Here is a 27381-nt window from a genome sequence, read left to right on the forward strand (position 1 = left end):
AATGATATAATATAACTTTATTTTTTTCAAGACTCATACTAAAATAATGCATTTAAACATGTCTTCACAGAATATCCTCATCTACATGTTCGGATTTGAAATAGCATCTTTAATGAATAAAACAACATCATATTTTATTTAAAACAACACATTGTTAAAAGTTCCCTAAAAGAGGAAAGAAATGTTCATTTAGTGACAAAACCACAATGCCATACAAAATACACTTTACCGAATAAGCTCATTTGCATTTACTGTAGAACTAGCATATTTAGCCACAGTAGCTTTGACCTTAACTGATATCATAGCACTCATTGTTATTTTTAAGTTTGCATTACACAATGTGTGATAAAGAAAAAGTGAAAAGTTAGAAACCATGAGGTCTTATTTCATTTTATCTCTTGAAAAGTGCTAATTTAGTAATCAACAATGATTCAAAGCAAGCTTTTTTTTACAGAAAAAAATAGATACTGTATATCAAGAGGCTGCATGTACACCACATTAAGACAATGTGTTTCATACACAGTTTTCATCAAAAGTGCTTGTTGAAGTCTGAGCAGACTAGAATAGAAAACAAAATGTACAGTACATTTGCCACATGTTAGCGGTGTGTTGTTTATACAAATATGATACATTTAAAATGAATGTTTATTTATACACATTCCTACACTGAAATCACATTAATAGAACCAATTACTTCAGTTTTCATTTTATGTTGTTTAGACATTAAATAAAATATATAAGCCAGCAAATTTCTCAAACATGCCTCTCTTACGGTTACTTTCAAAACCCTAAATTTAAGACACTAACTGCATATGATTCACATTTAGTCCTTGAGCTCCCCAAAAACCATCGCAAAATATGAAACTACCAGTGGGGACAGAATGATTTCCAGCAGCAGGCTCACTTCACACTTTTTAGCAGCTCCTGAATGTTAAAGCAAACACTTTCAACACAACAGTCTGTTGGTCTGGCAGAGGATAAAGTGCTGTTCTCCTTTGGCCCCAATGTAGAATCAGATAAAACCAGTGGTCAGAATCACTCGTAGACCCCGGCCTCTGATCTCAGTGCAGCATGATAAAATGCATCATGACCTAGAGCCTTGGACAGAAGTCTCTGCCCGCGAGGAGACATGCAGCCTGGGCCAGGCAAATATTCGCCCACGGCTTTACCGGATCTTGTGGCTTTAGGTCTTGGCGCTTGGTAATACCCCTCCATGTGGTCATATTGTGTGGGCCTGACTTTAGTGCTCTGAGTCCTTCTGGTGGGCTGAGAAGAAAAGGATCCAAGATGTTCAGGATCTTGAGGGGATTTGGCGTGATGATGATAGTAGTGTCGATGTTCCCTAGTGCTCTGCGACCTCCCTGGCCTCCTAAGGATACTGGGTTTCACAAGACCAGAGTAGCTGTTGATCGCATTGGTCATCATTAGTCGATCGTGGTCGTGACCCCGTGTTTGGCTTCTGTCATTATGCTCGATGTTCTTGATGTTGGCACAGCCTCTTTCTGGAAGTGAGGGGACTTTGCGAAGAGGTGGCTGCCGTGAGGATCTCTCTTGGATGTGACTCTGCCTGGACTTCCCAGGATCAGCACTTGACCGGTGCCTACACTGCTCCCTAATGACCTCAAGATCATCCTGATGACACCTCAGGGAAGTTGGGCTCGTGTCAACTGCAATATTTTCTTTTTCTTCCCTGTTTGTGGAGAGGAGGCAGGCGTTCCCAGGGTCTGACTTGCTTCTTGTGTGCATTATATCTCTGCTTCTTGCATCAGTCGGTGATTCAGGGCTCTCCAGAGGTGACACAACTGGACGTGTATTTTTATGTCTGGATTTACTCTCCTGCTGGACTGGTTGATATACGACTCTTTCAAATAATTCAGCATCTCTCGCCTCATAAACCACAGTGTCCCTGCTTTTTATGTAAAGCTCCCTGTTCGTAGGAGTGACACGCTGTGGAGAGTAGTTGTAGTAATCTGATTGTCCCCCTTCCCTTGTTGACCGCACAGTGTATGACTGACTGTGTTGGACACCACGTTGCCGACTTGGCTCGACGTAACAATGGGTGACATCTACTTGGCTCATATCAGAATAGGGGTTGTAAGGATAGTCAGACTGTGGGTTCTCAAAGTGTGACTTGACAGGCTGGATGCCGGTCTGAATCAGCCTCTGATAGGGTGCCTCCTGGCTTGCTGTCTGCTCGACATAAAACATGGTGTCAGGGGGCAGAACTTCTGTCTCCGCTAGCTCGTAGTGACTAATCTGAGGGGCATGGAAGGAGCGAGCCCTCCGAATTGCCGGGTGCCTTACTATTCTGTCTTCCGACCTCTGCCATTGTCCTTGTTGCCTGTGAGAGCCCCTGATAAGGTGCTCCCCTCTGTGGTAACGTAATTGAGGTGACAAAGGGTGTCGTAACCCTAAACTGCTGTAGCGACCTTCAGAGGACTGCCTGTACAAACTCTTGGGCCCCACAAGGTGATGTGGCAAAGCACTGGGCCGAGGGCAGTAATGGGCAGGCGTTCGTCCAGTTTGATATGGCTGATGATGATGATGATGCTGAGGATGATGACTGTAGAAATCCTCAACAAGGCCCAAAGGTCTGTCGTCCTCTGTGTTGTAGTGATGGAAGGAGGAGGACTGTAAAGGACGTGAACGGACCTCCTCGATTGAGGCAGGCATGGAGGTCTCTGCCAGAATAGCACGGAAGTTAAATACATTGATTGAGTCGGTGTTCACATATACGGGAGAAGTTGATGGGCTCTCTCCTGAGCAGGCAGGTTGGGTTGGTGTTGAAACGCCAACACTATGGAAGGCGGGTTCTGCTTGTGTAAGATCTCTGAGGTCTATGTCCTCTCTGCAGTCCCTCCTCTCTGCACTGCCTTCGTCCAGGCTCCCTGACCCGAGTGGACTCACGTTAGGGGTGAAATTGCACATGCGCTCTTGTCTGTCAGTTGTTCGTAACAGCTCTGGGTCAAGGTGAGCAGGCAGGAAATGAACTGGATGAGGGCAGCAGTGGCTCTCCACAGGGCTGCGCGCTGATGTTTGCCACTTGGAAACAGAGGGGGAATGAGGGCTGAAGTACTCTTGGGGATACAGTTTAAGATCCAGAACTGAAGGCCGGGAAGGTCTCTCCTCAGCATAAGCAGCTTCGTGTCTCTGGAGAGGGTGTGACGGGATGTTTTTTCTTCTCTGGGAACCACTACTGGCCTTCTGGGCAGATTCAGCTAGAGCCAAAGCCAACTTGCGGGCAGCACTCGTCAAGGGAGGGTGAGGAGGGAGAACAGATACTGAACTCATAAGTCTATCTGTTCCTGGGGAGGGATAAGACAAACAACGCTACAGTATGACAGGACAAACAAAGCTATGGTAAGACATGATGGGGAAAGACACAAAAGCTTTCATAAGAAACTACAGAGTGCATTATTTAAATATATTCTAACTATATGTAGCAAATGTGTATGATGTTTAAGAGAAGTGGTACTGACCTGGATCAGGCAGATTCTGTGCAGACTGACTGAGGTCAGTCAGGGCTGACGCCTGGCTCGCTGTGCTGAGTGGGCTGCAGTGTGGGTAGGGTGCTCTCTGTTCTTTTCCATCTTTCAGTAGAGACTCATGTCTCTCCAAAGGAGGAGAGGAGGAGGGAAGAGGTGGAGGAGTGGCAGTTGCATTTAACACATCAGCTTGGGTTCTAAGAGATTTCTTCCTGAGTTTAGGGGAAAGTGGCTTGGAGGTAACCTTCTTCGCATATTTACCAAGAACCGGACTAATATCTGGAGACTGAGGGCAGCTAATGTTGTTGTTTGGGGAGGAGATGGGCTCTGATTCACTTGAGCACCCTGCACTCTTCCTCCATTTAGTTCCATCTTTGTTGTGTCGCAGCCCAGGTGTCCCTGAGGTTGGGCTAAACTGAAAAGACATGGGGTCAAAGTCCAAACTAAAAATGCCCGCAGCAGGAGGACAAAGATCAAGATCGTCGTCTTGGTGTGGAGGTGAAATACATGCTGTGCTGCGAACCCGATCAGCACCATCATGACTTTCATTCAGTGGGTGGGTTTTAGGGACATCTTTACTTCTAGGTTTGCGTAAGTCATCTTTACAGATGGCAGAATGGGCCTCACTTGTCGAACGAGGTCTACGCGGGCGGTAACTTGGAGGTTCCCCTGGGATGGAAATAAACCAATGCATATTTCAGTGTAGCAATAACGGATAGGAGAACCATTTTCAGGTTGGAATTTGTAAGATTTGAATGAATAATTACCTTCCACATTGTGCAAAGATGTGAGAGATTCTTCACTTTTGGTGGAGCGCAACGTGCCACTATCTCCTCTTCCACCTGCAAGTGTTTTCATAGAAAATAGCTTTTCTCAATAAAATGAGTCTTTACCCACAAGAGCACAGAACACATCCAGCTGGAATGAGCTAACATGTTCAGATTTTAGAAAAATTCCAGACACAAGCTTTGAAACGTATGAGTGAAGAAGTTTTCTGGCCGTGTAACATCAGCAGGAAGCTGACCTGGCAGTGCGATGCTCTTTATCTCGTTAGGCTCGCTGGGGTGACGCTTCAGTTTCCGTTTGGATACAGACTGGGACTTGCCTAGGTGGAAAAAGGAGAGCCAGTTCCCCACTGGAGACTTCTTAGCTTTAGCAGAAGGCCGCTTAGTGCTACAACACAGGAAAAAAACAAAAACATCTTCAGCCCTGGTGTGGTGTAACAAAAGTGCCAGTTACAGTACATCATCTTAACCAAGCATTAATGAATACAAAGAAATACAAAAAAAAATAGGGTTGCAATTTAAAATGCATTTTCATTTTATTTCACACTGGTTAAATGTTAGGTTAGTGCAATTTCAGGGTACCATGTAAGAAAAAAAGCTTATTTTATTCCAATTTTCAAGCTTCAATAGAAACAAAAAATATCCTCACATGACACATCTTAATAAGGGCGGCCACCACATTTTTGGTATTTTGTCTCAATTCAATACTTAAATAAATAATAAACAATAACAAAAATATATTAATCACCTGGTAGACTAATTTCTCTGCATTATATGAACGCTCAATCACCTACACTACTAAGCAGAACAACCAAATAACTTAAATTGTAAACTACATGATTCCTCATAGAGCATGTGAACATGTATAATACTTGACATGCAGGACCAATGAAAGGATCTACCTCTCCATGGGGAGCTCGATGACTGTGTGGAACTTGCCAAGCAGAGCTCCGGGTCCCTCCCCAACCTCGATGAAGTCACTGGGGGTGAGGGAGGGCGTTGTGGTTGGGGAGTTGAGGTGTGCCTGAGTGCGAGCCTGAGCCTCCTCCAGAGACAGTAACTTTGTGGATGGGGAGCAGACTAGCAGGGATTTAGGTCTGGATAAGGTGTTGTTACCTAAACAGAAGACGTTATTAGTGTATAAGCGATGTATAATTATCTTGAAACATGCGCCATATGTGTGTTTTTTGTTTTCCCACATTCACCAACCTGTGCTTTCCCGTATGATGGCATTGAGTTTAGGACTGAAGAGAGCCTCGGTGTTGTTGAGGATGAACTCTACCACCACAGACTGGATACGCACCTCCATGAACGCTGCTGTGCCGCTAAAACAGGCCGACTCGATCTGTCTGGACCTGAAACACAGTTACAGTACAACACAACCTATTTCACAGTTCTGTACCACTGAGACGTGCTCCAGTTCACTGTCACAGAAACACTAGACGGCAATGTAGGGGTGCTAGCGGCCATCTAGATCAGTTTGCATGCAGCCATAATGATCGTATACCTGAGGAGGTTAGGCGCCCAGACAATGGCCAGGTTTTTAGTGTGCATGTTGGTGATGGAGCTGAAGGTGGCCAGGTGGGAGAGGTGTCTCATGAGGTACTCCAGAGTCCTGTAGATAAGAACAGGTTAAATTGTAATATAAAACGTAACTTTCAAAATATTTCCTTTTGGAAGCAAACAAGGTAATGGCACACAGTTTTACCCAGGAGAGTCACTGGTGAGTTCAGCCCCTTTAAATATAAGAAAGATTAATGTCACTTGTCTTAGATGTAAATAAAAATGGCTGTGAACAACTGTGATTTTAGGCTTTACTAGGATGTGATCATTTTGATTTTTCAGCACCTATTCTGAAAGGATTTTTTTATCTGAATGCGATACAGTTGGTAAGTAAAACACATCTTCAAAATTGACCTTGTATGTCTGTTTTGAAGCTGCACTCCCTTTTCTAGAAATCACACAATCCCCCTTTAGGCCACCAGGGTGCAACAGTGAGCTTTAATCCTGACCTGTAGTGTGGAGGAGGCAGTTGCTGAATGACATTGTGGATTTTGACCAGCCTCTCCTCATCTGTGGCTGCAGATACAGCATCCTGTGGAGACAGAGGATAAAGAGCACATCGCTGAGAGGGTTGATAATAACAGCAGAGGGGCTTGTCTTGACAGTCCTGCTCTCTTTTAATATTCAAAGCAGTCCGTGTTTTTGCTCATTTAATCTGCCATTCTGTTTTAGCATGAACCCCTGCTGTTCTTAGAAAGCTCAGAATATTACAATGACCTCATTTTTGTAGCACTTAAAATGAGCTTAAACCTTTACATTGTTTCTTTACTTTTAATTATTATGGTGTAATCTGAAATTTGTCTTTGGCACCCAGATTTTCTCCACTCAATACTTATCCCAAGCATAAGTCCTTGCCCCAGTTCCACTGTCGCTTCAATACTTACTGAGAATCTGTCGTAGAGCTGATAGGTGAGCAGAGGGTTCGGCAGCTCTCTGAAGTACAGCTTACAAAGGGAGCCCACTGAGTGTATATCCTGTCTGTAGACGTCCCTGGTCAGGTCTGGGATCTGTTCTGAGTCAAACTCATGCCTGGAGGGAGACAGAATGAAGAAGAAGATATAGAATAGCGTGGGAGTCATCCTACTGCCCATCTGTCAGCATGAAAACACAGTAAAATCGAGTGAGCTACCTTTAACTAGATATCTTTCAATTCAGAACAACTTCAGGTTGTACAGCTTCTGACATTTTCTGCCTTATCACCAGTGAGCTGGAACACGTACAGAAAAAGGCTCTTCAATACCCTTAACAAGTGAAAACCGGGAGAATTTTGAACTAGTCATCACATATTTATCATTGCCTATAGCACCAACATGTGTCAAAAGTGTTTTTCATGTGAGAAAATCCTTTTTGATGGGCCGTCAACACCCCATCCTATTACAAGCCTCCCAATTTATCTGCTAGTGAGGGTTTGTTTCATTAATTCCTCCTGGCGGGCATAGATTAGATGAAAAAATCATTACAGCTATTCAAGGCTGCACAGCTGGAGGCAATTTGTGTTTGATGGATTTCAGACGATGCAGCTCAATTTAAACAAAAAAACTTTGAGAGCAGAATCCATCATGTTAATGCTGAGTTATACAGTTGCTGCCTTTTTTACTGATACTTTATGTGTATACAGTGAGGTCAGTCCATTATGCCAAACAAAAACAGACAACTTGTCAGAATTTGTTTCCAATCAAGTAAAGTACCATGTTAACACACATTAGCTACCTGATGCTTTTCAGGGCCTTTTTTTTTAACAAATCATCATCCCATTAATTCACAAAGTCTTTCCTATAAACTTGATCCACAACATGGGTTCAAACCTCAGCTTCTGGATGTTTGAAGAGATTCCAGACAGTCTGTATATTCCATCCACGACTCCATGTTTCTCTATGAAGTCAGCACAGCTCTTCACAACCTGTGGGACTACAGGAGACAGAAACATAAAGTTAAAGGAGCAATATGTTACTCTGACATCCTGGTGTTTAAAATGGGTACTGCAGTCCATATTCTAAACATTGGAGAGAGGGGTCTCCCCACTGCCCCCCTCCTGCGGAGAGCCAGAGCTGGTTGCACTGTCGTGGACATGGAAGCTTCATTGTTTAGCCAGCTCTGTATTGGTCTTAAAACCTTTCTACGTTCTAACCTCTCTCCATTTTTCCAACATTTCTGGTGGTGGAGCTTATTAGAAAAATGCAGAGGCTTTTTAGGTCAGGTAGAATCAGTTATATCTGAACCAGCTTGCTCGCTTCCATCACTGCAACACCTGGCAAACCGAGGGGCGTCCAAATTGTCCGTGTGGGGGTGCCTGCAACCGCCCAGCTTCTCTGGTTAAAACAAACACAGACCATTCTGAACCTCTTATTGTGCCGACTCTTTATCCAAAACATTTTCCGCAAGGCTACCCTTTATCTACTAGGTTGGAGTAACACCATATTCACCAAAATATTGAAAATTCAACTTTGATTTTTAAAGTTAATTTAGCTGTAAACACTGTCAATTGAGTAACATTTTATATTCAGGTTTTTTTTACTTGAACTTTAAATTCAAAGAAAATGATCACAGCTCATTACTTAAGCCACAAAAAAAGGCTTTGGCCAGGAATTAAACAGATACCAAGATCAAAGCTTGAAGTCACATTTTATGAAAAAAATACTATCAGAGGCTAACACATCTCTGTAGAATACCTTACTCTTTTGATGGCTAAAAATAGTGTAATAAAACTTGTATTGATGTGTATAAAAATATTGAATGAACCTGCCAAGTATCCACTGACTTTTTATAAACTGCAGCCTGTAAACTCAATACTGTAAATAACTCAGGTAGCATGTGCAATGCATAGACATGAACAACCAGAGACAACCATGTTGATGGTAAACAAAACCTTGACACAATGGGTCACCTGAAAAAATAATGCAGAGGGAAACTGTTCTATATTATATTTTGATAATCTATAGCTTTAATCCAAAAGGCATGAATTACAGTCAAAGTTGAAATTAATGTGTTTTGCCACTATCAAGACCACCTATGAACACAAATCTACAAATATCTCTGCAGAGGAACATCTTGCTGTCCTACATAACACAATTATCCACACCATGGACTCAATTCACAGCAATGTATTACAAATCCGCTATACAGCAGGAGCTTCACTGGGTAATTCCATCTCGCGGTTTTTATCATACAAATGTGTGATATTTCACTGTGAACTGCCAGCAGGTAAGAATGACACGATGGGAAATAACATAGAGGATAAGGAGGAAAAAAGAAGAAGACATTGTCGGAGTAATTTACCTTCATGTCCTGAGTTGTGGAGATGTTCCCCCAAGTCACAGCCAAACACTCTCTCTCTGAGGATCCCACGCTGCCGCAGTTTCTGAGGCGGCGGTCGAGACTTCATAAAAGTCCTCAGGAAGGTTACCAGCTTCCCATGCTTCTTGCACACTGATTAAGATGACACACACACGTAACAGCCACTTTAAATCCATCTGTCTCACATACCCAGAGCAAGAATTAAATAAATCATCAAGCGGGAGACAGACAGACATGCGCCGGAGAGTACCTGGCTTTGGCACCGAGCTTTGAACGCTGGGGGGAATCTTGTCATTTATCAGCTCAACACAGTCGCAGGGGAAGAAACCAACCTGCGAAGCAGAGAGGAGTAGAGGAGAGACAAAGACGTTGATAACACTTGTAAGTTCAAAAGACCAGTGGGGGTGTTCGGGAAGGTTCAGAAATAGGTCAGTAAGCATGAGGTTACATGCTGCCTCGGGCTGAAAATAGAAGGTTTGTGAAAAGCATATTAAGGTTTCCCCCAACCGCAAGGACACAGCTCCTTATTGAAATGTTTTATATAGAAAAGGACTTAAAAACCAGAACTAAACTCATATCTTCCTGATAAAAAAAAGTCCTCAACTGTTAGTATGAGTTCTCTGGGATTAATAATGTCATTCGGATGACGCAGTGTTGAAGTCTTGTGTTCCCATCTATTATTCATTGATATTTTCTTACATACTCAATATGTGTCATAAAACCACTTTAGAGAGTTTTTTTTAATATCAGAATCTTCCTTTTACTCTTCATTACTTCATTACTCTTTTCTATAAAAAAAACGTTTCCTTTTCTTAAATACAGACATTAAACTTGGGACAGTTACATCGATGTATCTAATCAAATGTGCCTTGGGTGGACAGCTAAATTTGCCATCATACTTAAAAGTAATTGACAGGAAGCTAGTGTTTTTTAAGTCCAGATATAGAGCACTGTGTGGACAATGAATGTGTTTGGCTAGCCGGGAAGTTACAATATGTGTTGTCCTATGCCAAAAAGCTAAATGAATAAATAAATGAATTCTTTCTATTCGTATTTGGATCAAGCAGCAAACATTAGCACTGTGGTAAACTAATTATTTTTAATATGTTTTGCTGTTTGACCTTACAAAGCAATTACCACTTTGATTTTTTTCTTCAAGTATATAAACCTTGAAGAAGTAAGATAAGGTACAGTAAAGCGATTACAAAACTTAACTTCTGTTGTTTCATGACTTGAATGTAATCTCTATTAAGCTTCTAGATTTTGCCTAATGATGATTAATAACCCAACCAAGCCTCTGTAGTTTCATTTAGCTGCTAGCTAGCAACCTGCTTTTCAAGAGCACAAAATTCTTGAGTTGACTTTGAGCAAAGCAAACCAACAAATCAACCACACACAAAACTCTTAAGTTTGTAACAATTACAGACCTTTTCAGGCATCTAACTGAAAACAAATTAACAGGAAAATTGGATAAATTGCAATACCTGTGTAATACTATATCTAAGTAGGAGCTATTTGTTTCGATTTCAGCTGGCAAACATTTGTAAACTCTTCCAAAGAATATGGTTGAGTCATGATCTGTACATTTGATCATCCTCATTCTCGTCTAACAACACTGGTGGGGCAGACCAGCAATCCTCCTTAGCTTCATAACCCTCTCCAGCTCCATACACCAAAGGAGTCCGGCATTCAAATCTCTTGGGATGCGGGATAGCCTAGTGCAGTTGTTCCTCACCATTTTTGGCTTGTGACCTCACTTTGACTTCACAAAACTGTGGCGACCCCAGACATCAAAAACACAGGCTACAGCGTTTTGTTAAAAAATAATTTGTTCTCAATCATGTAATAGTTTTTCTATTGTTTGTGTTCTTGCAAGTAAACATTCCTTTTAGACCACGTTTAGGCTTTTTAGTGCTTATTAATGTGGACAGAGGAAGAAAGGCTGGGATGAATGACAGACAGAGACTCTGCAAGTTTCTTGGCCAACAGTAGCCTGTGTTCCATATATTTCAATGTACAATATGTTTTTTATGAATCAATAAATAAAAACTTTCAGGTGACCCCATTTGAATTCCATGCGACCTCACATGGGGTCGGGACCCAAAGGTTGGGAAAGCCAGGTCTAGTAGTTATATTGCGCTCCCCATGAACGGAGACTATAGTCCTAGAAGTGGGCAGCCAGGGTTCAACTCCGACCCTCTGCACTTCACTGCATGCCACTTAACTCTCTCACCCCAGTGTCCTACTCTATTCACTGTCCTCTACAATAAAGGCACACAAAGCCAAACCATAATCTAAAATAAATAAATAAATAATCCTTCACATAATGAAACCCTGTCGACCTGTTGTTTCCCTCAGTAATATGCATCGTAACTGAATCTTTAAAAACAGACTTTGTCGTCACTGGAAGAGGGGACAAGTTGTTCTCTCTTTGTCCTGAACTAAACGTAATAAACATCACACTTGCTGTTTAACCGTTGGGAGCCCGATGTGAATGAAGCACAGCAGATGGTGTACCTGAAAGCCATGTTTCCCTCTCCACCAGCCTGTGTCTTCTTTAGGAGGCATGTCAATGACTGACACAATGTCCCCAACCTGCATCACAAAGAGTGGGATGGAAATAATAAACCTCACATGCAAAAGACGGGAAAAAAAAAAAAGCATTATGATTGGATCCAAAATATCTGGTGAAAACTGACCTCAAAGGTTAACTCATCCGTGGCCTGTGCTGTGTAACGTTTGGTGACGTGGGCGGCAGCGATGGCAGGGACATTGATTGAGGCTTCCTCAGAGACTAACAGATGGTTCCCCTTGTTGTCAATCTGAAAAAAAAAATGAAGAGACTTAATTTAAAAAGAAAGAGATTTATGTTTTCTTGTTCTGAAATGTCCCAAATTTGACTCAAAGCCTACAAACAGCTGCTCTCTCTTTATTTTAAATACTTAAGCACCCCTACAGTGACATGCTGTATTTCTCCTTACTATATGTGAAAGCTTACAAAAAAGGTGCCTCCTCCTTTTACTGTACTGAATACATATTTTTGTAGGCATTTACTATAGGGCTGCATAGTCAGTGTTTCAGCCTATCATACAATTTCATCCACTGACATCAGGTAAATAAGAGTTATTTTCAATAAAGCCTGGATGTTCCTTTAACTGAACCACTTGAATATTAATAGTGAGTATTAAATATTAACAGCACTTAATGGGGTCTTCTCTAGAGGCTGAATAACTGACGGTAGGTAAGAGCAAACAGCTGGTGACAACATACCTCCATCCATGTGAGGACTGGACCACAGTTGATCTTGTTGTCAGCGATGGCGGAGAAGCGGGAGAGATAGGTGGCTAACATCTTTGTGATTGACTGATGGAGACACAAGATTGTCGAGATGTAGTAGCTTCTAATATCTTTGGATTAGCATAACATGCAACGACAAACATTTGTTACTCTTTGTCACTTGGCTTCATTCTATAAAAGCTAAACAACAAAGAGTTAATCAAGCTTAAGTAACAAAAATCAGAGATACTGGAGGTGTAGCTCTGTTTTACCTCCTCAACAGTGTCCTTTAATGTGTCATTCCGTGGCAGCTCATTGAGCTGTGAGTAGCGGCGGTCATAGATACACAGGTGCAGGTGTTTGTCAAGCACCCGGAAGTCTTCGTAGGACCTCTTCACCAGCCAATTTCGACCCTAACAAAGAAAACAGGAACAAACTTTCATGAAACTGGAGAAAAAAATAATCTAGAGTTTTGAACATTTTAAATGGAATACTTAGATTATGTAATGATTAGGAATAGGAAAGCTTTTACAGTATTTCATATTTTAAAAATCTCTCAGTGTTGCCCTTTGAATTAGACTATTACCTGTATGTCGGGTTAACTGTGTGCAGTTACCCAATCCTCTATGGATCCTCGTCTGTCTACTTGATACAAGACTGTGATTCTACAGTATAATTAATATCATTTAATTAGGATGTTTTTCTCAGATGACCATTATGACTTGCGGTACAGGTTGGTGAACATATTGTTGGAATATTTGTGTATACTTCTTTGGTGGCTTCAGCTGGCTTTGTTTTTCTGTTTCCATAACAACTATGAAAAAATGCTGCATCTATACATATTGTATGCCAAACTTTTTTTAAACTATAATACGTAAAAAAAAAAAAAAGAAACATCTGTGAGCAAAAACCTAGAAGGCAAATTCAGATATGATACCAATGTATATATTTTTCCATATATGGTGAGTGTGATGTTACCTGGCAGGTGATCTGGACCAGAAAGACCAGCTCTTTGGAGTCCAGACCAGCCTTCGGTCCTTCACTCTGCCCCTCTGCAAATGACAACTGTGAGAGGAAAGAACAAAAAAGAAAAAAAAGAGATGGCGGAGTTTTAATATTGAGAGGGTCCGCATTGTGAATAATAGATGCGTTGTAATACAACAACCTCTATGTGTGTGACCTGAACATCATGTCCAACCCCATTTTTCCATTAAAAAGTAAAAGCTCTTTTTGCACTGAGCGAGGAAGTTCATGTGAAAAAAACCTAAACAAGCTCAAGTAACAAAGTACTGTGGGTAGTACTGCATAAAAAAGTCACAAATATCCTTCGAATACAAACACCTTTTTTGAGGGATGAAAGGAGTACAGTATATTTTCTGTGCCACCAGCATGGTTGAGAGGCATATTCTCATTTGACCATAAATCCTGCAGTATGAAATGTATAATACATAAGCTGAGAAAAAAAATCAGTGCTCGGAGGCGGGGCAAGTTTAGCTTTCTTCTTCATCTTCCATCTCCCCAATATTCCATATGCCCCAAAAACTGAAATGATCAAAGCCCTGAAGGAGTTTGGGAATACATTGACAGACGTTACTGTAGAGAGGAGACTTCAAAGGCCTGAAAGCCAAAGGAACTTCTGGTTATTTTTAACAGTTAGCAACTCATCTGGATACACTCTTACACAACACACAGCGACCTAGTTACTGCTAGACAGTAATACAAACGCAAACCAGGCTGACAATGAACGCACAATGAGAAAAACTGTTCTTCAATAAGTCATGGCAAAGGAGCTCTTATTCTATGCAAGGATTTGTTCTACAAAATAGCCGAAACTCAGCCTCTGAATTAGGTGCTGATGCTGCTCCGCGAGGCCACATGCATGATGGGAAGTAAGATCATACCAACCAGGATCCTTGGATGCTCACACCTCATTGGCTACTCCTTTTGAAATAAAACATGCTAATACAGCTCAGATTCTAACCCTCTGCTCAGAAACATACCAGCATAATATAGGCTAATCCCAAACATCTGGCACCAGAAGCTGAAATGAATACATAAATCATTCACATATGCAGGTTACCTGACACTAAAGCATCTCAGACATCCTTTCGCAGCTGGAGGTTGTGGCTCTTCCTTTGTGTATGGCCGCAGTCCTAGACTCAGTGAGCTCCTCAAACAAACCAAATCTTAGCTGAGGGTAGCAGAGTTTAAATGTCGCTCCTTACTCCCCTGCCGCCTTACGTAAAACGCTCATTCACACGGCTTTGGATCACCACGCGCTCGCTGCTCTATTTCAAAGCAGGAAATATGAAAAAAAAAAGGATGCTTCCCGCTGTGTGTCTTACCCCCAATCCAGCATGCATGTTTCCATCTCTTCCCCCTCCTCCTCCCCTCTCCTCTCCTCTCCTGCATTCGCCCCCTTCCCCCTCTCTTTCTCTCTCTCTCTCTCTACCACTCCGCTTTCTCCTCTGACAAAAAGGGGGGTTTGGCAGTAAATGGGCTCAACTGGCACACACAGACGCTCAAGCTCATCCATCACAGAGGCAAGGCTGCATGAGAGAGATAGACGACCCTGCTTCATTTCAAAACTATTCTCATTCATTCCACGCTCAAGGCGAGACTGGAGCTAATCTGGAGAGGGATCAGTCTGGGAGGCTGCAGACAGAGGCGTTCTGCCGTCCTTGTTGTGCTATTCTGTGATTAGGATACATGAACCAGGATCAGCACACTCCCCTTCCTGCCGCCACAAATGCATCATGGAAGACACAACAAGAGTCTAAATCTATCAGATTTAGTCAGGGTAGAAATATCAGAAATAGCATAGGGAATAGCATCACATTATAGTGATGTGTGTCAACTGCATGTTTGCATATGTGCAGACAGTGCTTTCAGTGTCACTGTTTCTCCCAGACTCATGTTTCTCTTCTAGTTCAGCTCGGCTTCTCTTCTCCCTGTGGATCTTTTCAAGGTCACTGAGACTGTTATGCTGCTCCACTTGCCCTCACTGTACTGATGGAGCAATCCCAGTCACGGCAACCACAGCGGGACATTTACCCATCCGACTGACAGCATCCTGGGATTAAAGTTTTGTCCAGCTCACTTCACTGTAGTCCATTAATGCTACATGTCAGAAAATCTGCCCTACAGCATGCATGCACTGCTCAGGCACTCTTAGTGGTGGGCTACAGCAGCAGCAGCTTCTGGTTGCATAGAGATGACTACTGCACTCTACTGGAAAGAAGACTGAACTACACATGGTTAACCAGCCAGATAACAGCCAGTTGCAGTCATGAATGATCAAAGCCTAATTCAGTGTTTTTAATGATTAATCTTGTGATATCCAATTTTTGGGCGTCAATACAGTCAATACATCCAAAGTTTTTTGTATACGTCATTGCACATGGCTACAGGATGTTCAAATCTGGTTTTTGCAGCTAATGTTTACAATTTGCAGTAATTTTCTTTTACCAGACAAAATGAAAACAAGAAAAAAGACTTCAGTTTTTCATCCACAGACAGACATGCTAATGTGACTGCGTGACCTAACAAGTTCGCAAAGACAATGGCAGATACATCTTTTTACCATTTGCCCCTTGTTTTGGTGGGAGCATTGTTACGATGGCTCATTTGCACTGCAAATTACAGCAGAGGCTGAGGTGATGATTTGAATATACTGTATACCCCAATATACCTCAAGGGAAAATACAAGCATCTGCACCAAACTTTCTAGCAATGTATCAAAAAGTTATCCAAATATAACAAGAAATGACGATGTGATCATCAGGTCATTAGGACTCATCCTCCTCAGCCAGGAGAAATAATATTATGTACATTTTTAGTGGACCTCTAACCTACGGCTGATGAGAAACTTCAACACAGTGAGAATCCGACTGATAGCCAGAGGGGTCCTGCTACAAAAAGAGCTGTCTGTATGAAAAAAAGGTATCATAAAAATTGGTTTTGATATTGCTGAAAAAGTTCACATTATATCAATTTCTGCAAACCGGTTTTAACTGTCAGCATACTTTTCACACCTTATTGGTTTGTCAGAACAGGTTTTCAATTTCAAAACAAGTCACTACAAAAATTCCTTGAAAGTCCTGGCTGTTAATTCAGGAAACAAATACTTGACTGACTATGCTCTGTAAACTTAATTAGGCGGGATCACAGGTTTACAGAGTCCAGATGAGTCTAACATTAATACTCAGTAATCACAAGGATTAACACACTGCTGTTGTATTAGGAACAAAGCCTGTTTTAGATGAAAACATAATGCACAAATGAATATTTTATAGCTTTGAAATGATCCAAAAAAAGCTTGTCAGTGACATTGCCAAAAAAGGAAATGTAGGTAGAAACAGTAGGACAGGGCTGGCATGAAAAGAAAAACAAGTATTGATCCAACTGCCACATTGCATTTCAAGTCTTATGCATTTCAAGAGCTGTTCAACCAAATGTCCACTGAACTCGAGCCAAAGACACACTTACTAAACATAGTAACTCCCTGCTGCAGGGGTCAAAGAGTAAGTTTATTCAGTGCTTACCTGAACATTGCCAAAGTCAACAGTCTCATAGTGGAAATGGGCACACTCTTCCAACCTGGGGAAGTGACCTCTAGGGAACGTTAGCCTTAAAAAAAAGAGAAAATAGCACAACGGAAGCTCATCAGTATTCACCACACTGACACCATGATGGAGAGAAAAGCTAAGCAAAATAAGGAAAAGAGAGAGAGAGAGATTAGGCCTATGTGTGAGGGAACAGGGTTAGAGATGCAGCAGGCGGACTCGTCTGTCTGTGCCGCGCCCAACACACTTTACAGGTCCTCATTTCCCTGGCCTGGATAAGAGGCCTGTTTTACAGCCTATAATAGCAGCAACACTGTCACAAAGAGCACCTACTTCTTCACGTTCTTGACCTTCATGCTTGCCGTGCTGACGCAGGAGCGCAGGAGGGGCTCAGCTGGTAGCTCGGTGATATCATCACTCCTCACCTGCACAACAGAGAGAGCAGAGATCAATAATTGTCAGTCAGTCAGCATACAGCTGATGGAGGACAGATTAAAGTCGAGAAGTATTGGGTTTAACCCTGGAAAGCTGGTAATGCAGCTAAATATATACAGAACTTACACTCCTTAAATACAAAATAAAGTAGAGATGAGTGTGCTAATGCTATATTAATGCTCTATTATTTAATATCAATGTTATGCTTGTACTATCCCTATGTTGTGCTACTAATTTTAGAAGCTAATTTAAGAAATATTAAGCTAACGTGGTTTTAAGCTCACTTATGCTAATTGTGGTTTATTGCCATGGAAACTGTGTGTCGCTATTTTACGTTATTTTATGATCATTGTCTGTAATGCTGACTATTGTGCCGTACTTTTATGCTATGCTTTCCTACTTCAAATAATGCAGTTGCTAAATGTGTGTGCTGCTACTTATCACTGTAAGTGTATTACCTTCTCCGCTAAGTTATGTTTAGCTAGGTTTTACTTTTGCTGTCAAGCTAACAAATTCCAAACATTTAATGCTAATGGTATGTTATTCACCACTGTTCAGCTTTTCTTTTATTTCCCTCTGTATTGAAGCTATTTTATGTTATTCATGTGTTTATCTCCTGCTACTGTTAGTTCATGTTCAACAGTTTGCTTTGTTATGCTATTTATCTCTTATAAAGTTATGAAATGCTCTTTTCTCTGCTGAATCAGGTAATTCCATTTGATGTTAACAACTTTATGCCATCTTTTGCTTAGAAGACGTTATACATTAGGATTCTTTGTTAATATAACAGGAATATATTATAATAATTTGCTTGATACTATTTCGTTATATTAAAATACCTTAGATCATGGATTTATCTTAATGTGTAATGCGTGAGAGCATAATTCACGGCTCTGATATTTTGTCAATCATCCAAGAGATGTTCATTCTAACAGGATGGCACCGATTTAAAGAAAGAGCCCCTGTGGAGGATTAATATTACATAAACTAGAGTATCCAGATGTAAAGGGAGGGGGAGGGGTGATGACAACACTATATGTCACAATGTTTTTGCAACATCTTTACACTCGCAGCTCTCGAACATACCACCTCACTTTCATTCCAGCCTGATGGTGAGACGGCAGAACACCTGTTCACACCTCTATTTCTGTGATTACTGATTACTGCCACGTGGCTTTAAAGCCCCGCCCTAATGACATCATTTGGTGATGACATCATAATGTGGATATCTTACACAAACAAGGAGCCACATGGAAGATGGTCAACGTGTCCGTTGGTGTGTATGTATGTATGTTGTTGTTTTCTGTTGTTTGTGTTTGTTTTTTGGGAGGGGGGGCAGTGTGAGGTCACAATGTGTATGTGTGTTAAGTGTGTTGGTGTGTACCATGGCAGTGGATGTCTCCTGTGGTTGTTTTTCTACTGGAGGATTATTGTTGATAACATGAGGTAAGGCATCGTCTTTGTCCAGGTCAGTAGTCTGCAGCAACTCTCTGCACAAAAGCACAGTCAAGCACATACAGGTTATTCCAATACAGGAAAGGTGACATGACATAATGCCAAACATCAGTGCAGTCTGATGTTTTCAAATACCTTTTGTAGTTTTTTTATTAAAACACCAGAGGGAGCAATTGAGAAGGATAAATCACAATATGTGTCTTAAATCATGACACTGCATAAACGTGGCCCAAAAAACATCTTGTTCTTTCATTATCCGGGTTTGAATCACTAATTTTCTCAGAAAATGGTATAAATGGTAAGGAAATATGCCTCTTATACATTGGGATGGGAACAAATCTTAGCAAAATGGTAGCATCTCACTTGATGGATGGGTCAACAAAAAGCCATGGTGTCTTTTGTATGCACTCAGGAAAGCAATGCTTCTCTATTCAGAGAGCCATAAAGGCAATGCACCCACGAGGGAGTGCTTCACAAAACCATCACTTGAAATGTGACTCAACGTTCTCGGGAGTGGAGGCTGAGGTGCATTCAGCTCAACTTTTATGAGCAACAAAGAGGGAAGGGGCAGAGGCCTCTGATTTGTCACAGGGATTCAGCGTTATGAGATCAGAATATGGGGCCAAGAACACTCACACGCAGTTTAATTCATGTGATCCACAGTGACAGAATCATTACAAAGGCATGAACTCAAAGGGAATACGCTAAGCTAGGGAGTTGGTGAGGCTTAAACCGGAAAAAATGTTCTCGCTGAGAAAAGGGTAATTTATTCGGCCTAACTTTACACTGCTCCTACATTAATTCATGTGTAAAATTTACATGCAAGCACATGCACTCATACTTCTCTTGCTTCAAATCTTTATGGCTTTACACGATTCTGATCAGCTGACATGAAGCTCAGAAAACAAGAGCAACTTACCCTTCAAGGAGGTCACTACTTCCTGGTTCACCCTGGTGTCCTGAGGCAGCATTCTCAATCACCGCGGCAACCACACATCCAGCCTCCATGATGCTGCCTGACTGCAACAGCCCGCTGTACAGAAACGTGAGTGGGAGGGATAGAAAGAGAGCAAGGATTGGTGGGTGGTTAGAAGAGGAGGGACGGAGAGTCCGATGCAATGATGCCGCCAGACGTCAACCCACTTGAGGCTGCAGCGTCGTGCGACTCTCAAGGCTACAATCAACACAGCCCAGACTGTAATCTGTGATGACATCATGCTACAGCGCCAGGGGGGTGCTTCAGTGATAATGCATGTCAGGCTGCAAATTCATAGGATGGTTTCATGAGAACATCAGCTCGTCTGAAGCACAGCACTGACAGGTTTTAGCTGGAAACAAAAACATACAAATACGATCCTGAAGGAAGTGTCAAGATTGTCATAGCAGCTTCACAACAGGTCCCCGTTTAGCATATGCAGGATTGGGGTAGATTTTTAACACTCATGCATATGTTTTGGATGATTTGTTTTACATTATGAAAACAAGATAAACTAGGATTTTTTTCCAGATTGGTAAATTGACCACATACTTTTGACAGTGTAGGGAAAAAAAACAAACACATGTTAATCCCAAATCCACATTTTATCAACTGCAAACCCGTATGTTTCAAATATGACATAAACTAAATATGGTCTGGCGTTATGACCTAATCTTTTGGCCCTCTCTTTTGGAGGGGCTTGGCCAAAATGAAGTCTTAAGACTTTGAGTTTATGTTGTCCTCACATGGCACCCATCCATCCTTATCCCAGAGGCTGGAGCACAATCCCCCCTACAAAACCCTTAAACAATTTAGACATCCACATGTTATTTTGAGCCACATTGTCTTCCTAACCTGCTTGGCTTTGGACTGTGGGAGTGAACTCATTCAGGCACAGCGAGTACATGCTAACTCAAGCTGTCAGCTGTCTTGCTGGGGGCAACAATGAGACATCACTACAGCACCGCCTTGCTTACACGGTGCATAACCCTGTGTTAAATCTGATTACTGCTAACTCACAGGCACACAGAAAACCTAGGGCCAAGTAGTGCTTCATATCAGGAAGTACTAGCTATGTATACTTTTTTTGTGAACTTCTTGTTTTTTTTTTTTGTGGTTTGAGCGCTTAGTCTGAGTTTTATAATCATTTAAAACAAATGGTGCAACCAGCGAATCTGTTTTGTGCTCAGACAGATGTGTCTCTCAGCCAGCGGACAGATATTCTGCAGGCCTACCCATGGCATGGCCAATCTCAATCTGTGATCTATTGAGGGGCGGGTTTAATGTGAGGGATGACATTGCCTGTACAGAGGAGCACAACTGCGGCAACCAAGATGGCCAACGTCAAAGTGAAATGTTCTAAATCAGCTGTCAGGTCAGCATAAAATGAACTGGACTGTAACTCACATATAGTTTGGTTTACAAAGCGGTGCCTTCTAAATCATCGCATGCCAAACGTCTGTGCTTATTGTTGCACTAGACACCAAATGAATTCGATGTTCAAACTAGCTCTCTAGCCTAAAAGCCTCTCTGCTATGTAACCTCCTGTGTCATAGATCCAACTTGTTGAAGCTACCAGGGGCTTTTTACGAACAAAAAACACACCACAAAAAAACTCATAGGTTCCAGGTTTACACTAAAAAAAAATTGGTCTAGCAATGACAGGCTGTATAATTATTATAATCCTTGATATACAGTCTCAAAAATAGAACAAAATGTACACAGCTTAAAAGTCTTATACTGGCCCATATTATCTAATATACTGAAAAAATGTAATCCATGAGAAGACTGACACTGGAAGTGCGCCTTTTACTACCACACTCCATGTTTACTACTTCTCTCTCTATGTACTGTAAACAGAGGAAACGTAGGAATGTCCTGATGAGGCGAAACCAGACTCCCCCACCCCCCCTTACAATCTCCAAAATGCTTGTGGCTGATTAGTGGTAAACAATAACGAGAGGGCACAAAAACAGGGTAGCAAGAAGATTCACCAGCAACAACAGGCGAAGGGAAGTTTTTTTCCCACCAGCCTCTCTGGCCCGCAGCCTCATTGAGTTGCTGTTGACGGACTTCCACAGAACCTCCTGACTCAGCAGAATGTGAGCAGGCAGACATGAATACAGGCCACATCGGTCTCCACTCTATCCTCATCTCATACTGTATCGCCTCTCTACTAGACACTATCACCTTGCTAGAGGAAAGCTTACACGGACAAAAAAAAAATGACTGTACTGTTGAGAAGTGCCACATGGAGTACCTGTGGAAACAGTGTGTGGAAAGTCAGAGGAATAAGCTGTGTGTCACGTAGTTATGCACAACCGGAATGACAGGAGTACTCGTAACACAATTAGTGCCTTTTGATATGGGTAAAATATGCAGGATGAGTCAACAGACATCTAAGTTATGATTATCTCTAACTCGTTCATAATATTGTGGTTATGTGGTGCTAATGGAAGGCATAGATTCCCAGTTGCTGTGTGCAGTCAGTGATAAAAAATGTTGTATGGTACACAGTACAATGCCTGAGCTTGCTGATTATACCACATCAGACAGAGAGTGAGTCTTTTCAAGTATATGAACATGCTGTACCTCACATTACGAGGGCCCAAAAAAGCCTTTGTTTGTAACCCAAAGACTTTGCTGAAAAAGCGCTGAAGACAAAAGAGAGCCACATATTAACAAGTTGGTGCTCTTTAAGGCAGCCTAACTACACTTTAAAAGAAAACTATTTTAGAGATGCCCCGAATAGTTTGAGCTATAATAAGACCGTGCTGACATGATTGTGGGGGGAAAAAAAGAGAAGAATCGTGACTTTAGAGGTGATCTTGCGAGGTGTGTGTCATTGACCATGACAAAGAAAAATGGGTGGAACACGCTGACACTCTGTGCAGCATCACAGGCGAGAAAAAATAGAACAAAGTCAAATCGGGTGACACAAAATGTCTGAAATCTCTTTCATGTTCGCCCACAGCTACTGTAATTCAGGCAGAAATCTTCCTTCCCGGCTTCGACAAACCTATCCATCAGGCGTATGCATGCAAAACCTCTTCCAGATGTAACAATAAAGACGGCGCTTTTCTACCTGTCACACGCACTTTAAAGCAGAGAGAGACACGTTTTCTCTGATGTCATGAGACTGAAGCAGCACAGGAGGATGTTGCCCTGGTATCAGATGGCCTACATGGCGCTTTTTGAAAAAAATAGGGCAGCCTACACAATCTTCCAAGCTGTTTCAGCAAGAGTGTTAACATGAAAAATAGCTTCCTACATGTTTGTCCGTATAAACACACAGCAGATGCAGCTAAGTGAGTCACCGCCTCTTCTTCTTCTTCACGTACGAGAGGAGGAAAGAAAGCTGAAGAGGAGGACAGGGAGGGAAACAGAATATGCACACATAAATATCATAAGAAATTGAAGCAAGTTTTGAGGAGAAGTCAGAGTAGGCTGTGTTCTTTGTAACACAGCTGAACATGCATGAAAGGTGGAGTAAGATTTAAGGAATTTCTTGAATTTAAATTCTATGAAAAAGGTGAAACCACACTTTCAGTGTTTCAACTTTGCATTTAGAATCACTGGAGATGAGGTGTTGTTATGCACACAGAGGCTAACTTTCACATCCAGCAGATACCAGGACACATTTCCATGGATTTTGGAGTTGTATTTGCGTTAAAAAAATAATAATTATCTAAGTTCCTCGTACTTTAAGCTCCGTTTTTGGTCTCTATCAACTGTGGGAAATCTCCTACTATTCAGCTGCAAAAGGCTCCACTATTTTCAGCAACCACTAGCAAATCTTGTCTGCCTGTTGTAGAGTGCCCGAAGGGGGAAAGCTATTTTTAAGCTGTAAATGCAAAGTAAATGAAGAGAATGCAGGTGAGAGCTGTGAGAGCTGTGAGAGTGAACTAAAACAGTACAGTTGTTGATTGGCACCCCTTCCCCCCCAATAAAAGAAATGAAAAAAAAAAAGCTGAAATAAGCTAATGGAAACTTCATAGTCAGACAATTAATCTCACAATGGGGGATCCCTTTCATTTACATTCAATTATGTGATAATCTATTAATGACAATAATTGTGGCATTAGCTGCTTTTACAAGTCTAGATACTGATAAATTAAAACATCCTCTGCCACAGAGCAGTGCTTCAAATGAAGGCCAAAGTTGCTCTCATGCTCTTCTCTCTCTCTCTCTCCGAGCCTTGGATTGCAGAGAACACAAGCCAGAGACGCAGTAGAGAAGGGCCCACGGTTGCCATGGTAACCTCTCTCCCGTCCATCGTGACTTGATGCTCCTCCAGACTGAGGATGAGGTGGCACGAGGAGGCAAATGAGGCCTTGGATAAAAACCTTCGACCAACACAAGCTTCGACACCACGGACATCATCAACATCTGCCCGAGGCGATGACATCATCGCTCCGCCACCTTGCAGGAGTCAGACACCAAATCTGCAGCTGCCCACTGCAGTTGACGAAAAATGTACAACATTTTTTTCCTCTACTCCTTATTGTAGCTTTATCACTCTTCTCACTCTTTGTGGGAGGAGGAGGAGGAGGAGGAAGAGGAGGAGGAGGAGGTGGAGTCATCTGACCCTATAATCTTCTTGAAATCGACCAGAGTGAGATTAACTTTATTTCATCTCACACTGAGTCGCCGTCACAGCTCAATCTTTGTCCTGCAACCTTCAGAGTCACACAGTGATCACAGATGACGGGCGTAAGAGCGGGATGAACAGCAGGGCGATTAAGTTGAACACAACAAAGACACAAATATTTAATCAACAAGCTGATCTGTCACCTAAGCCTTACAATTTTAGCACAAAGGCCCTTCCACTAACATGGACAATGATTTGCTAAAAATACAGAATAAGAGACAATCTTACAATATGGGGCAAATAATTCTGAGTAAGGACAGTGATTCAGTGATTCTTTGGTCGCCATGCCAATAAAATACTGATTAAAAAACTCCTGTGTACCCCACCCCAGTATAATGCATTCCAAAACAACACACATGCAACTATAACCACTTTGAGCCATGTGAGCCATGATGACACAACCTTGTGGTACATGTGTTTGAGACTGACTGCATTGTAGTATCAGACTGTATTACATAATCTAACACCAAAAGTGGACCCATCATGCTGTCCCTTAAAGCTCTACACACACAGAGAAGTACAAGTTCTGCAAATCCGTCACAGAGGGCTGCGTTATTTCAACAACGTCTTCAATGAATTACTCGATTTTCAATCGGCCGAAAACTAAAAGGCAAAATGTCCACGTCCACGTACTGCAGCAGACTCATAATTCATCTCTACAGCTCAAGGTAATGTTGTTTCTATAGTCTGACAAGAAGTCAAAAAGCTGAATAATATGGGGGAGGGGGGTTGTTTAGAAAGTAAGACAAGATTACTTGATTATACATCTTTTTAAATGTCTAAACTCCTAACTTTATGACTAAACAAATAATCATTATGGATACTGATTCTTCTTGAGTTAACTGTCAAATCCTTCAGAGTATGAAATGGTAATAACAGATTGATATTTTCGCTTAAATATGTTTTATCCACTACATAAACCTACATGCTAAGGCTTACATGTAACTACTATTTTGTATTAATACTTGACAGAGGCCCTTACAATAGACTGTCATGCATTCAGCAGAGCAGTAACTTCAGAAATCACCAGTTTGATCGACACCTCTTATTCAAACAAACAAACAAACAAAAAACATCTAATCTTCATAAATCTACGCTTGCTGAGTTGTTGCACTGTATTGCAATAGCGGATACAAATCTTTATTATTCTATGCACACCCACGACGTTAGAATGATTCCTAGAATAAAACAGCACGTAATCCTCTTGACTGATAAACTCGTATCTGTTTTCATGACCTGTGATGCAATCCATCTTAAGGCAGTCCTTTTAATAACTCAAAACACTGAACTGAACTGGAAACCAGTAGAAGGGAAAAGTTTACCAAGTGTACTCTGACCTGTTGGGCCTGGTCAGCTTCATGCAGAAACACACCCACCCACACACGCACGCGCACACACACGCACACACACACACACACACACCCACACACACACACACACACACACACTCTTAGCGACACATATGCAGTCCTTTTTTCAGCCATATACTCGACTGGCTGAGTAGCCTAGTTGAAATAAAAAAAACGCCTGGATCAGGTGTAAGGATGACACCTTCAGGCCAGTGACAGCAGGTTAAACACCAGTCTTCTTGTATCTACGGCTACGTGGTATTTAGAGACGATCCCAGTTCAAACAGCCTACCTGTAACTGTGCACGTTGTTCCACTCTGCTGCCTCCTCTATGCTGCACAGCGCGGAGCTTCTCGACGAGGAAACATGCCGTCAGCATCGCACTGCAGAATCGCTCATCTCGGACACACACACACGCACACACGCAGGCTCCAGCGGATCATCTGAGGTAGATGGTTTTTGGGATTAAAATCTATGCTGGGGTGCGACATCGCTGAGGCAGTGTGGGAGTCATCCCGGAGAGCCGCGACTGTCTGACTGACTGCTGAGAATCTGCACTCGCACACCGGGAGCGCGCACAACCGATCCCGTGCCCGCGCCTGGGATAATTTAGCCCCAGGGTTTCCCAGACCTTTTCAATGTCAAGGACCAGAATGCGAGACAGGCGTGAGAGTCTGCATGGAGCCCCGTTTTGTTAATATTCCCCAGCCTTAGGAGCCCCATCTGGCAAATTGTATCGTGTTAGGTAATGCCTGGTACTGAATTACATAAGCATAGTGTAGGTGGGGTGGTAACAGTGAGAGGAGTGAAACCTGGTGTGCAAATCACTTCATTCTCATATATCATTTTATTGTGCATGTCAACTAAATGAGTTCTTGTGAAATTCAGCTATAACTCTTTTTACTCTTAAACCGAATTCCCTTTGTGGGTTGCTTTTTGAGCCATGCAACAGATTTGAGCATTAGCCTGCCTCAAAATTAACATTTTAAAAACCTGTAGATAAAAGATTTTGGGATAAACCAATTTGAATGATCTTTCTGTCATATCATAATAATAATAATAATAATAATAATAATAGCTTGTATTTGTATCAAGTAAGTATACCCTACCTCAAATTATTGGTTGCTGTTACATAACGCGACAGTTCAACATGTTGGGATAAAGCAACTTGGTTAGATTAGGTCAACATATGAAGCTATAGGCAGGAAAAAGCTAGCTAGGTTTGACATATGAAGACTGGGAACAAGAGCAAAGGTATCTTAGCAGGTCCAAAGTTCTAAATATATAAAACAGTGAAGTTTAAAAAAAGTTTTTTTTTAGGAAAATTGTGAAATATTTTTCCACATGTTGACCATTTGAAAAAGAAAATGTTTTGATAATGACAATAATCCCTCTAAATTACAGTAAAAGAATAGCTTGTCATAATTAACACACATATTATAATCAAAGCTAATACATGTTAAAAAAAAGTAAACAATCTGCATATTTGCTTACTGACTATTTACGAGACCATGCAGCTGAGGTTTGTGAGTTCAACCAGAGGAGTA

General features: G+C 41.7%; 1 protein-coding gene across 1 annotated transcript; it reads right to left on the bottom strand.

Annotated features, from left to right (window-relative positions):
* Positions 1 to 26537, bottom strand: arhgap32a (Rho GTPase activating protein 32a). The gene is made up of 22 exons (XM_061046687.1): positions 26127 to 26537; positions 19778 to 19891; positions 18788 to 18893; positions 17302 to 17393; positions 16948 to 17032; positions 13382 to 13468; positions 12676 to 12816; positions 12398 to 12490; positions 11827 to 11949; positions 11645 to 11722; positions 9378 to 9459; positions 9110 to 9259; positions 7639 to 7741; positions 6718 to 6862; positions 6283 to 6365; positions 5778 to 5885; positions 5480 to 5625; positions 5173 to 5386; positions 4510 to 4658; positions 4253 to 4327; positions 3480 to 4154; positions 1 to 3305 (listed from the first exon to the last, which is right to left on the bottom strand). The coding sequence occupies exons 2-22, from the start codon at positions 19864 to 19866 to the stop codon at positions 1036 to 1038; spliced, it is 5094 nt and encodes a 1697-aa protein (XP_060902670.1). The 5' UTR covers positions 19867 to 19891; positions 26127 to 26537; the 3' UTR covers positions 1 to 1035.
* Between the last annotated feature and the right edge of the window lie 844 nt (positions 26538 to 27381).

This window comes from Labrus mixtus, chromosome 9 (assembly GCF_963584025.1).
Source record: "Labrus mixtus chromosome 9, fLabMix1.1, whole genome shotgun sequence".
NCBI classification, from domain to species: Eukaryota; Metazoa; Chordata; class Actinopteri; order Labriformes; family Labridae; genus Labrus; species Labrus mixtus.